At 43.6% G+C, this 12,919-nt stretch overlaps 2 protein-coding genes across 5 annotated transcripts in view; one reads left to right on the top strand and one right to left on the bottom strand.

Annotated features, from left to right (window-relative positions):
• The window catches only part of ap2a1 (adaptor related protein complex 2 subunit alpha 1), a 61,646-nt gene extending 59,925 nt beyond the window's left edge, over positions 1-1,721 (bottom strand). The window contains exon 1 of the mRNA XM_029727035.1: positions 888-1,721. Within this exon, the coding sequence (XP_029582895.1) occupies positions 888-954 (67 nt within the window). The 5' untranslated portion in view covers positions 955-1,721. The remainder of the gene's footprint in view (positions 1-887) is intronic.
• Positions 1,722-7,378: 5,657 nt separating this feature from the next.
• Positions 7,379-12,358, top strand: LOC115170756 (protein arginine N-methyltransferase 1). Of its 4 annotated transcripts, none has more exons than XM_029727032.1 (10): positions 7,379-7,448; positions 8,543-8,638; positions 8,897-9,052; positions 9,410-9,473; positions 9,595-9,737; positions 10,310-10,397; positions 11,045-11,160; positions 11,370-11,520; positions 11,753-11,874; positions 12,057-12,358. In XM_029727032.1, exons 1-10 carry the CDS (start codon positions 7,422-7,424, stop codon positions 12,138-12,140), a joined length of 1,047 nt encoding a protein of 348 aa, XP_029582892.1. In that variant the 5' UTR covers positions 7,379-7,421; the 3' UTR covers positions 12,141-12,358. The 4 variants fall into 4 exon arrangements, with proteins under 4 accessions (XP_029582892.1, XP_029582890.1, XP_029582894.1 ...); XM_029727030.1 differs by having other exon boundaries at positions 10,310-10,421; XM_029727034.1 differs by having other exon boundaries at positions 7,381-7,448; positions 8,552-8,638.
• The last annotated feature ends 561 nt before the right edge of the window (positions 12,359-12,919 follow it).

The following is a 12,919-nucleotide window of genomic DNA, read 5'->3' as shown; positions in this document are numbered from 1 at the left end:
AATCTTTTTTCATAAGGGTTAATGTGCACAAGGTGTGTGTGTGTATTTTGAGTGAGTGAGAAAGTCTTCTGCCCTATCATGACAGTGGCTATGAAAAATGGCAGTGTCACGCACAATAAATGTATAATGTATGGATCGAAAGTATGTGTGCGCTATGACAGACAATGCACTCAGCATAGGCCAGGCCTATAATTAGAAAAACTGGATTAGCAACATGTGTATATTATTCCAACTATTAACAATACATTAATGGAATTAAACTAGGTAGGCGCAAACACATGATCGACTACTATGCTGCCAGTGGCGACCAATTCTAATCGACCCAGTCGTTCAACTGGCTGGTTTAGCTACTGTAACGTTATATCTGAACAGCGATACAACATAACTGTCCATCCAGTACTGCTTCATTTCGCCCTATGCGACTGCCTGATAAATGTATTATCACAAAAAACCAGAGCAAAATTGACCCTGGTGGCCCGTCGCGATATCAACAGTCAGCTACCCTGCTTCTGTTCGGGTGCAGGTGACGTGAACAGCAGTGGCAACATCTAATGAGTAGCGGCCTAGTAGTATGCTACGAGTCTGACACACAACACAACATCACCGTCGACCGTGTATCATCACAAGCACACTAGTAGGCAGCGCAAATGGAAAAGGGATGCGGTGCAGCAGCAACTGTGACCGCGAATGACCTCTCCATAGCTATAACCCCCCTCCTATCTCCTTACCATCTAGGTTAGCTAGATGTTTCACTTTACACCACTACATTTCAGGGCACACTTGCAAACAAATGTCTGTCGACCAAATGTCGTCCACCATGCAAATGTTTATAATAACATGGCACGTTGAAAAGCTAATCAATGATGGAAGAAAAAAAATACACTTACAATTCCGTATGTCCGAAATGAACACCGCTAATCCGCGCATCCCATCTCCCTTCGACACAGCCGGCATTTTTACTCGTTTCTGTCCTCACTCCGGCCTTTCTCGTAGAAAATGAATTGTCGACGGTCAGCTATCAAACGTCAGCTGGTGTTACAGTACAGTGTATGTTACCTTGTTTCCTAGCTAGTTAGCCAGCTAACCAACTTTTAACAGTTTCTTTCCTTGTCGTTTTACCAAAGATAGCACGTTTATAATAGCTTGCTAGCACATTTGCTAGCTATGTAGATTAGCTAGTTTGGATGGCCGTGCCGTGGATCAACTCAGCAAGCCAGCAGTATTGGTTACTCCAAGTGTATCCGTGTTAACTAGCCGACGTTTCCGCTGGCTAGCAAATTCATTCAAACCTTTCCTTCGTTCACGACCAGATGACCGTTAAAGTACACTCAGTTGTAACTAACTATATTTACCCGCTAAATATATTAAAGTTATATATACAGGTATCCGAGAAAAAGCAGAATGCCAAAAAATAGCGACTCGGTCTGATCTTTGACTGTCAGTGAGTCACGCACGGCAAGCTAGCTAAACAGCTAACGTTAGCTGGCTAGCTAGCTATATCAAATGTTGGAAAACATCACCAGTTGAGCGTGATCAGTCAGCACACAATCGTATTTCCACGATGTATCTATTCCAATAATGACGTGTGTCTGATGGCTAAACGAAGACAATTCGATGTCGTCAATAATTGATGTCAATTCGCTACTCGGTAGCCTTGGACAAGGCTCGTGACAGCACAAGCAGCGCGACCACTAGACGTGTTCGTTTTGCGCAGACTCTGGCGCTTCTTTTTCGCTAGTCTCGCACTCACAAGTGTTGTAAACAACATTCGCGTGAGCAGCAATAGTGGAATCAGAGGTTCGCCTTCAAAATAAAAGTTCCCCATTGAAACTAATGAAAACATACAATCTGTGAAATCATGCCTCAGTTATGGACTAGATAATGCTAAACAAGGTTGGAATATTGTTATATAAATTCAACAAAAGACAATTATTAGTTCATTTGACCCCAAAAAGTTGACAAAAATATTAGCATCTTAGTTCTTATTGCAGGACTCTGAAACCACTGAAATTAGCAACATTAAGCTCACCAGTCAGCCTGTATATTGAAAATTCATATTGCACTGTGCAGCCTAACCTATGGATTGTACACCCATTAAATGGGGTATCACCATAGTGCCCTCTAAGCTCACCACAAAGCTCACAGCCCTGGGACTGAGCTCCTCCCAATGCTACTGGGTCCTGGACTTCCTGACGGGCCATCCCCTGATTGTGGTCTTCAGAAGGAACCAGGCTGGGCACGGCTCCATCCTCATCAATGAAGCCACCTGGAGATGGTCAAAAATGTCAAGTTCCTTAACGTACAAATCTCAGAGGAACTGAAACGGTCAAACCAGACTGACATCGTGGTTAAGAAGGTGCGACAGCGACTCTTCAACCTCAGAAAGCTGAAGAAATGTGTCTTCTGCGAGGGCCCTCGTAGATTTCTACAGGAGCTCCATCAAGAGCATATTGTCGGGCTGCATCACAGCCTGGTACGGCAACTCTACCGCTGTTGACCGCAAGGCTGGACAGAGTGTGGTACGCTCAGCCAAACGCACCATTGGGTGCACATTTCCTGAACCTCCAAGACCCCTACAACACCAGGTGTCGCAGGAAGGTAAAGAAGATCATCAAGGACCTCAAAACCCGAGCCACAGCCTGTTCCATTACTCAGATGTGGGCAGTATAGAAGCATCATGTCAAAAACTGTGACTGGCCAATAGCTTCTAACCCCAGACGATCAGGCTGCTGAATAGTCACCACTAGACTTCCTACCCCTGCAACCCTGTGCATCTGACTAATAAACGAATGTAATCTAATCTATTAGCCTATTCAGTGACACTCAAAGAACACAACTGTGTAGAGTTTACACAAATATTAGCGTCTTAGCTCTTATTGCAGGACTTTGAATGTGGGAAATCAACTTCCCAGTCTGTCTATTGTGTGTATTGGACATTCATATTTCACTGTACAGCCGAAACCAGTGGTCATCAATTACCCCATTATTTATATTTCTACTTTGCACTTTCTTCCACTGCAAATCTACCATTCCAGTGTTTTACTTGCTATATTGTATTTACTTTGCCACCATGGCCTTTTTTGCCTTTACCTCCCTTATCTCACCTCATTTGCTCACATTGTATATAGACTTATTTTTCTACTGTATTATTGACTGTATGTTTGTTTTACTCCATGTGTAACTCTGTGTTGTTATATGTGTCGAACTGCTTTGCTTTATCTTGGCCAGGTCGCAATTGTAAATGAGAACTTGTTCTCAACTTGCCTACCTGGTTAAATAACGGTGAAATAAATGAATACAAATAAATTAATAAAACCTTATCGATCTTCAAGGCATTCCTAGTCGATCATCAAACATTTCTGTAGAAAAGCCAATGATAAAGGCTTGCGCTCCTTCTTTTTATTATTTGTGTTGCACTGTTGGCGGTCGGTGCACTTGATTCAGAAGCCCTGGCACCGGGTAGGCAAAGTGTTCCCATTATTTAACCATTTCATTTGTCTGAAAAGATTAACTCTGCCTGCATGGAGGACCGGGAGATCTGTTGGTAAATCGAGTGTGCCTACTGCGCTGGCCAATCAGATAGCTCAAATCACACTGCCTACAGCTTTTAAAACAATGACCAGAGGGACACTGTCAAAGAATACAGCAAGAGCTGCTGTTTTTAGAAGTGAGTTCATGTTTAACTTTCTATTCAGCACTGTTTTTATTCAACACTATTACAAAACATAAAACGCTCATGTCTACAGTCCAATATGAATGTTAAATAGGCACAATAGGCTGTATAATCAGCTGATTTCCCACAGTTAACGTTCCCCAATAAGAGATAAGACACTAATATTTGTATAAACTCTACATAGTTGTGTTCTGTGGGTGTCACTGAGTAGACTGATAGCTAATTTCATGGGTGCGCGATCCATAGGTTAGGCTGTATAGTGCAATATGATTGTCCAATACACACAAAAGACTGACTGGAAAGGTGATTTCCTAAAGTCAAAGTCCTGCAATAAGAGCTAAGCCGCTAATATTTTTCTAAATTCTACATTGTTCTGTTCTGTACATGTCACTGAGTAGGCTGATACTGTACATTGCAATATGAATGTTCAATAGAATAGACATAGGTTGACTGGGGAGCCTAATGTTGCTCATTTTAGTGGTTTCGGAGTCCTACAATAAGAGCTAAGAAGCTGATATATGTGTAGACTCCAACAGTTGTGTTCTGTAAGTGTCACTGAGTAGGCTGATATCCCATTTAATGGGTACATAATCCATAGGTTAGGCTGTACAGTTCAATGTGAATGGCCAATACACACAATAGACTGACTGGAAAGGGGATTTCCCACAATCAAAATCCTGCAATAAGAGCTAAGATGCAAATATTTGTGTAAACTCTACATAGTTGTGTTCTGTGGGTGTCACTGAGTAGGTTGATACACCATTTCATAGGTGCACAATCCATAGGTTATGCTGAGCAGTATATATAAGTATGCCCAAATGCAATTCGGAATTGCAATTATTTTTATATATATATAAAACAGCGGCCTCCCGAGGGGCACAGTGGTCTAAGGCACTAGCTGTGCCACTAGAGAACCTGGTTCGAGTCCAGGTTTCGCAGCTGGCCGCGACCGGGAGACCCATGGGGCGGCGCACAATTGGCCTAGCGTCGTCCGGGTTAGGGGAGGGCTTGGCCGGCAGGGATGTTCCTGTCACATCGTGACGGGTCGGGCGCAATGCACACAATGCACGCTGACACGGTCACCAGATAGGTGTAAGGTGTTTCCTCTGACACATTGGTGCTTCCGGGTTAAGCGGGCGTTGTGTCAAGAAGCAGTGCAACTTGGCTGGGTTTGTGTTTTGGAGGGCGCATGGCTCTCGACCTTCGCCTCTCCTGAGTCCGTACGGAAGTTGCAGCGATGGGACAGGACTGTAACTACCAATTGGGGAGAAAAAGGGGTAAAAAATAAATACAATTAAATATATATGTATATACATAACAAAATTCCAACCTTTTTTTGTTGAATTATCTAGTCCAATTGTGCCATGACTATACTATTTTTTATCAGTTTGAATCAGTTTCAATGGGGGACTTTTATTTTGATGGCGAACCGCCGATTTCACTATTGTTTCTCACACTAATGTTGTTCACGACATACACAATAACTGATTGGTGGAATGTTGACGATTTGCTCATCTCAAAGTTGGACCCTTGGGTGGCGCAAAATCTGCCATATTTAAATTACTGTAAGTGCATTTTTTTACATGGCATATTATTTTAATGACAAAGATTTGAGAGAAATAATACAATTGTTTTATAAATGGAGTCTGGCTTTTTAACTGAAGTAAGTTGGTTTCTTGCCCCCCAATATAAATGTGTCCATCCTTTGCCTTTCACCTTTCTTTTAATCTAATTTAAGTTTTATTTAACTAGGCAAGTCACTTAAGAACAAATTCATATTTACAATGAAGGCCTAACTTTCCTCTAGTCATAGCAGTAAGCTCAATGTTACTAGCTCGTACTACTGATATGCCTCATCAATAATGTCTGCTCTGCACTTTCTGCAAATACTAAACAAATGAAGCGCTTGACCAAATTGAAACTAAAGCCTAATATTGAGCATACCAATGAAACCCAGTTTTTTAAAACGTATTTATTACCAATTGTAATGTGAAAGACATTGATTTGATGATGTGTCATGGTCAGGTTAATTATCTATTTTTGTGAGTGTTATCGTCCTCTGGGAAAGGTGGTGGTCGGTCAATATTTCAATCTTTCAGATGAGACCTCCAACTGAAGATCTGTTCTGACTCTTTTAGGGCCAGTTTTCCAGAGCATTGCTGGACTTAAAATCCCTTGACACCTCTGAATACCATATTTGCTTCAGTGTCCCTAGCCTGTTGGCTCCACTGCAACGCTTCCCTGTTCAAATAAAGGTGCATAAGAACATTTGCAATTGCAAGTGGGGCTCCGGAGTGGCGCAGCGGTCTAAGGTACTGCATCTCAGTGCTAGAGGCGTCACTACAGACCCTGGTTCGATTCCAGGCTGTATCACAACCGGCCATGATTGGGAGTCCCGTAGTGCGGTGCACAATTGGCTCAGTGTCATCCGGGTTAGTGTTTGGCTGGGGTAGGCCATCATTGTAAATAAGAATTTGTTCTTAACTGACTTGCCAACAACTGAGACATAAGTGACTATTAGACATGTGACTAACAGAAATTGAATAATGTGTCCCTGAACAGAGTACAGGCCTTGGTGTAACGTTCATTCCTTAAACGATAAACGTGAATCTGACCATCAACCCGGTGAGACAAAACCATGACTCGTCAGTGAAGAGCACTTTTTGCTAGTCCTGTCTGGTCCAGCGATGGTGGGTTTGTGCCCATAGGTGACAATGTTGCCGGTGATGTCTGGTGAGGACCTGCCTTACAACAGGCCTACAAGCCCTCAGTCCAGGCTCTCTCAGCCTGTTGCGGACAGTCTGAGCACTGATGGAGGGATTGTGCGTTCCTGGTGTAACTCGGGCAGTTGTTGTTGCCATCCTGTACCTGTCCCGCAGGTGTGATGTTCGGATGTATCGATCCTGTGCAGGTGTTGTTACACGTGGTCTGCCACTGCGAGAACAATCAGCTGACCGTCCTGTCTCCCTGTAGCGCTGTCTTAGACGTCTCACAGTACGGACATTGCAATTTATTTCCCTGGCCACATCTGCAGTCCTCATACCTCCTTGCAGCATGCATAAGGCACGTTCACGCAGATGAGCAGGGACCCTGGGCATCTTTCTTTTGGTGTTTTTCAGAGTCAGTAGAAAGGCCTCTTTAGTGTCCTAAGTTTTCATAACTGTGACCTTAATTGCCTACTGTCTGTAAGCTGTTAGTTTCTTAATGATGTTCCACAGGTGCATGTTCATTAATTGTTTATGGTTCATTGAATAAGCATGGGAAACAGTGTTTAAACCCTTTACAATGAAGATCTGTGAAGTTATTTGGATTTTTACGAATTATCTTTGAAAGACAGGGTCCTGAAAAAGGGACGTTTCTTTTTTCTGGGTTTATTTTGCGCAATGGCACTGTCGGTGTGTTCGAAGCATGACCGCTGCGCCACTCGGGAGCCCCTAGTGGTCATATACTGAGTTATTGACGAGCACTACCTACATTTTGTTTGTTTGATAGATTAAGCAAAGATCTTAATCCAATAACCTTTCCTCAGACAGAATTGTAGCAGTTTTAGCCAACCACAATCATAGCTGAATTTGAGGTTAAAGTGTGAACCAATGAGAAATATTTATGCGAAACTGGGGCTGTCGTTTGGGAGGTGCCAGCAACACGGATCCAATCAGGAACCGTATTTTGCGTCAAAGGGTGGGGGCTCAAAGGTGTGCGTTTTAATACCACTGTACGTCTGCATCCATGCCCACACGGAATTGAAATGGCGGAGACTACGGACAGAATGGAGGTAAGCGCAGTGGTGTGGTCGAGTAGCGGTGTAACACATTTTAAACTACGTATAATTTGTTTCTGTTGTTTGAAATGTAAGTATTTTCACTAAGCTAAAGTAACTATATTTCCAATGTCATTGTAGCCGGCGGAGCCTGTTAGTTCAGAGACCACACGCACTTCACTATCAAAGCATCCATTTTAGCCAGGCACCCTACACGGCAAGGCTCATTCATTTGTCGTCACGTGTTTGCTAGCACAGCAAACTCTTACTTTGTATACGCGGTTGTCATATAATTCTAGTTACTGATTTATGAATATATTTGGGAAATTGATTAGTAATGACAGAAGTATATGTTGTGTGAGCCATCGCTAGCTCGCACATCGGGGTTAGACCGCATGGGCGCTAGGTTAGCAATGCTAACCAGCGTTTCACAAAGCGAATCTGGCTCACTTTGCCGGCATTTTATTTATGTAGCTCAAGGTCCGTTTTAATCCATCAAATGCGTTTCCATAACTACATACGTTAATTGTTAGTCATTGGTGTTAGTTCTAATCTGTGCTTCTAACGTTACCTAGCCGGCAGCCCGGGAGGAGTTATTAACCACTATTTTATCTAGATTTATTTGAGCTAGTTTGTGTCCTGCCAATACTTGAATAAAGCATAGCTCATTTAATTAGTGGAACTCGCTAGTAACGTTATGTTCAGTGCGCCCCATTCGACTAACTGTTTCTACCTTTTTAGTTACTGTCCCAACGTTCCATGTAAGTCAGTGAAGGCCTAAATCACCATGTGCTTTCTCTCCCCCTTTGTGCCCGAAGAAAATAGTACTTCATGCACTACACTGAACTTCGGTTTAGCTACAACTACGTGAATTTAACACCACACACCCGTACTTCCAATTGTATCTAATTCATTGGAAGTATTGTACAATGAACATAAGTTTATTTTTTGAGCAACTTAAAGTCGATACTAAAATCCATCTATTCAATGGTAATTTTATATCGGCATGTTCTACCTGGCTGTAACTGGTTTGGCTGAACAACCTTCATACATGTCAAATGGTCATTGCTGGTCTGGGGTTGGTTGTGACTGGTATCTCTTTTGGTGAGATTTCTCAGGGGGAGAGCTCGGCCAAGCCAGCAGCAGAAGACATGACTTCTAAGGACTACTACTTTGACTCATATGCCCACTTCGGTATCCATGAGGTAGGTATTGCCGAAAAAAGAATTGTCATTTAAATGTTTGTTTGGTGAGGAAATTGGTACCACAACCAAGATGGTTGAAATGTAAAGACCCATGTTATGCTGCTATAACCCTAATTGTGGTCAGCACATCTGAAAAAATACAATGAGGCTATTGAGATGGGTGGTACATTGTCAAATGTTCAAGCATGTATATATCCCAGTTGGGATGTCTGACCTCGTTGCGCGTTGCCTTAACTAATCTCATGTCCTGCTCTGTAGGAGATGCTGAAAGATGAGGTGCGCACCCTGACCTACCGGAACTCAATGTTTCACAACAAGCACCTGTTCAAGGACAAGGTGGTGTTGGACGTGGGCAGTGGGACTGGCATCCTCTGCATGTTTGCAGCCAAAGCTGGGGCTAAGAAAGTCATAGGCGTAAGTACCCCCACCTTGTTTGCGAACGGGGAGGAGACTCATACCTCGTTTACTGCCATGCGCTGTCAAGTCTGTAGTACTTTCAGAACTTGTGATGCAGCTTCACCATTCTTTGTGTGACATGTCTCTATTGTCATACCATATTGTGTATGCATACCTGTTTTTATCTCACAGGTGTGAATGCTTTGCATCAAGACCTGTTTTATTTGCTTTATAATGAATACATAGAAAGCCCATGAATTCCCAGTAGGCTTCAATTGCCTTGATGGGTTCACAAAAGGACACCATGGTTCTGGTTAGTTGTCATTACTTGAGACACTCAAAGGCCTGCTCTCTAATCCCTGCATTTGTTTTCAGATTGAATGCAGCAGTATTTCTGACTATGCTGTGAAGATCGTCAAGGCCAACAAAATGGACCATAGTAAGTCAATACTTCCCCCTGCCACTTCAGTTTTCAGTCACGCTTGTCCTTTACAATGGTAAAGGTGAGGTAATGTTAAGGCTATTTAGTTGTAACTCATCCCTATTTTCTCCCTATTCAGTTGTGACCATCATCAAGGGGAAGGTGGAGGAGGTGGACCTCCCTGTAGAGGGAGTGGACATTATCATCTCAGAGTGGATGGGCTACTGCCTCTTCTATGAGTCCATGCTCAACACGGTCATCTACGCCAGGGACAAGTGGCTGGTATGTTCTTGTCAGTATATTTAATTAGTACATTATGGAATAGACTTAAATGCTTGTTTGAATGTCTTAATTGCTCTCTTTCTCTATATTGAAATCTTCAGGAACAAGTGGCATGTGTTAAACTGTTTGGCCATATACCAAGGCTTTTAGGAGATTAAGTTCCTGACTTGCTGTGGAATTGACCATAAAGTAAACCTCATTCCAGTGGGTCTCGCCAGCAGCGTTGCTGGGTTGACTTACTGGGAACATTTCAGATATTATAGCGCTGGTGTGAACTCAAACTCAACTGTTTTCCTTACCATGTATAAATGCGTGTGCTGTAACAATATTCAGTCAGATCAAATGATAAATTTTTGAAGTGTATTGTATTAGTTACTTTCTGTCTGGAGTTGGCTTCCCTCTTTGGAGGCTCAACCGCCTACGCAGACTGATGTGCACACCCCACAAGCAGTCATTGTGCCATGATTCCACACAGCCACTAAATATCAGGCCTCTGAGTAGCCTGTTAATCTGTCATTCCTAACTGTATTAACCTGCCATGCTCTTTTCCCCTCTCCCTTTCTGTCTCCCAGAAACCAGAGGGCCTGATTTTCCCAGACAGGGCTACCCTGTATGTCACAGCCATTGAGGACAGGCAGTACAAGGACTATAAAATCCACTGTGAGAATTCCTCTAAATTTTGGGGTAATGTAGTTGGTGCGAATTGGCCAGCGTTGTACCCATGTTTTTGGTTCGAGAGGAGATAGTAAAGGGACTTTGTCATTGGATTCTGTGGTCAAGGACGTATCGAAGCAGATTCAGAACGCTCACCGTTGAGTTAGTCAAAGGAGCCAAAAGCATATTTTAGACTCATCAGCAACAATTTGTGATATAACATTTACTTGTACTGTGCTTTTATTAAGATCACTGTATTGGTCAATTGCACATGGTCCAACCTAAATTTTACTATTGCTTTTAATCCAAATGCTCCAAAAGATGGAGAGGTGCGGGGGATGCCACACTGGGTCCCTGGGGAGTTAAATGCCTTGCGCAATGGAATCTAGGATTTGATACCAGCAACCCTCCAGTTGCTGGTTCGCCTCTAATTGCTAGGCTACCTGCCACCCCTGTAGTAGTTATCCATATCGGCTCTGCTCTAGCTAGCTAACAAGTCTGGACTTTGAAGTGTGCACTTCTAGACCTAGCAAAGCTAACCATGTTCTTTGACAGGAAAGACTAATGCCCAGACAACAATTTAATATCAAGTTGATTTTTAAACTTGCCATCTGCCCATGTGTGGTGGTAACCCCATATCTTCTCTGTAACAGGGTGGGAGAATGTGTACGGTTTTGATATGTCCTGCATCAAGGAGGTGGCCATCAAGGAGCCCCTAGTGGATGTGGTGGACCCCAAACAGCTGGTCAGCAGCGCCTGCCTCATCAAGGTGAGTCAATCGCACTCAGCAGCCTCCCCCAATACACACAGTTCTGTGACCCCCCCCCCCCCCCCCCACTTGGAATCTGATTTCTTGACTGAACCTATTGACTTTTCGTGTCGACACCACATCTCCACTTAATCCCACCAGTTCAAACAGGATTTTGCATTTCTTGTCATCGGAGTCTCACGTTGTCCCCCCCTCTACATTGTCCCCAGGAGGTGGACATCTACACAGTGAAGATCGACGACCTGTCCTTCACCTCGCCCTTCTGCTTGCAGGTGAAGAGGAATGATTACATCCACGCTCTCGTCACCTACTTCAACATCGAGTTCACGCGCTGTCACAAGAGGACGGGCTTCTCCACCAGTGAGTCTAGGCTCAGCCCCCCCCCCCCCCCCCCCCCCCCCAGTAAACCGTCTGCACCACAGTAATGGATTTGTTCACTGAATCCTCATAAGTGAAGTCTGTTAAATGACAGCCCAAGTCATCAATAGTTGAGAATAAATGTAAGACAGAAACTACGGTGCAGAAACGATCTGAATTTTAAGGGATGTTTTTTGTGAAGTCATATTAAACCTGTTGTTTCTCCTCTCCCCAGGTCCAGAGTCTCCCTACACCCACTGGAAACAGACTGTATTCTACCTGGACGACTATCTGACTGTGAAGACTGGAGAGGAGATCTTCGGCAACATCAATATGAAGCCCAATGTCAAAAACAACGTAAGAGGAAAAATCTCCCCGTCTAAGTTTGTTAGGACACCTTTTTAGTGTCCAAGCTAGAAATGATTACATTTCTCTGTTCTGTCTCATGGTGTTCCGTACTGTTCTTTGGTTTAAAGCTGGGTGCTTATCCAGTGTGCACTCTTTTTAACCTGTTTCTGTATGTCTTTTTTTGTTTGCAGAGAGACCTGGACTTCACCGTTGACATAGACTTCAAGGGCCAGCTCTGTGAGGTGTCCAAGACCTCAGAGTACAGAATGCGTTAGGTGCCCTCTTCTCCCACACCCCATTGTGTGTTTGTGAAAGGGGGAGTGCTGAAGGAAGATCAGGGGTCAGTGTGTGTCTGTATGATCACTTAATTCTCATCCTCCAGAACTTGACTAGTACTCCTAAGCAATGTTTGAAATATTTTTTTCTTGCTTTCTTGTAATGTTTGATCAGATGTTCTGAGGTTTAAAACAACTAAAAGACCAGTGGAAAGACATGGCGAGTCATTGTGCAATAGTCACTGAAATCATGTTTTTACATGTGCGTATGTCTAAGTTAAGCTCGTGATCTTAGCCTGTGCTTAAACTCAACGCACACACACTGACCCCCCCTCACCTGCCTGTACATAGTGTTATTGTTCAGTCACATTGGCCTCTGTTGTACAGGCACGGATCTTGTTGACATGGCAGACCCCCCCCCCCCCCCCCCCCCTGTTTACATAAGAAGCGCCTCCTGTGACAGGTTTGTACCCCCCCCCCGCCAGCCAATTAGATTGTCTGTTGGGGGGGTGCAAGTCAGCCATTGGTGTATTTTAAATTCCAAATGAGAGTAACTGGAGGAAATCCTCTCCAGGCTGTAAAAAGCAGTTGTAGCTGTGATATCTGACTACCATTCAGCTCATCTTGAATCATCATGTCTGATTGGATAGCTCTGTGCTGATGACCTCCCCTTTCACGAGACTGAAGGTAAGCAGTTTGTTCTCATCCAGCAGGTGTGGGTGATGTAGTCTAACCATGGAGCAGTTATAATTTCCCCAATTCAGATCGGTCTTTTCTCA

The sequence above is a fragment of the Salmo trutta genome, chromosome 32 (genome assembly GCF_901001165.1).
Source record: "Salmo trutta chromosome 32, fSalTru1.1, whole genome shotgun sequence".
In the NCBI taxonomy this organism is placed as follows: Eukaryota; Metazoa; Chordata; class Actinopteri; order Salmoniformes; family Salmonidae; genus Salmo; species Salmo trutta.
Note: the sequence above shows the minus strand (reverse complement) of the source record. Positions and strands in the feature narration are given on the sequence as shown.

Bases quoted from the DNA above. Each gene is read 5' to 3' on its own strand.
- LOC115170756 (XM_029727030.1), top strand. From the start codon at position 7,422: ATGGCGGAGACTACGGACAGAATGGAG. The intron at 9,738-10,309 runs GTATGTTCTTGT...TCTGTCTCCCAG, and splicing joins ACGCCAGGGACAAGTGGCTG to AAACCAGAGGGCCTGATTTT. The intron at 11,875-12,056 runs GTAAGAGGAAAA...TTTTGTTTGCAG, and splicing joins AGCCCAATGTCAAAAACAAC to AGAGACCTGGACTTCACCGT.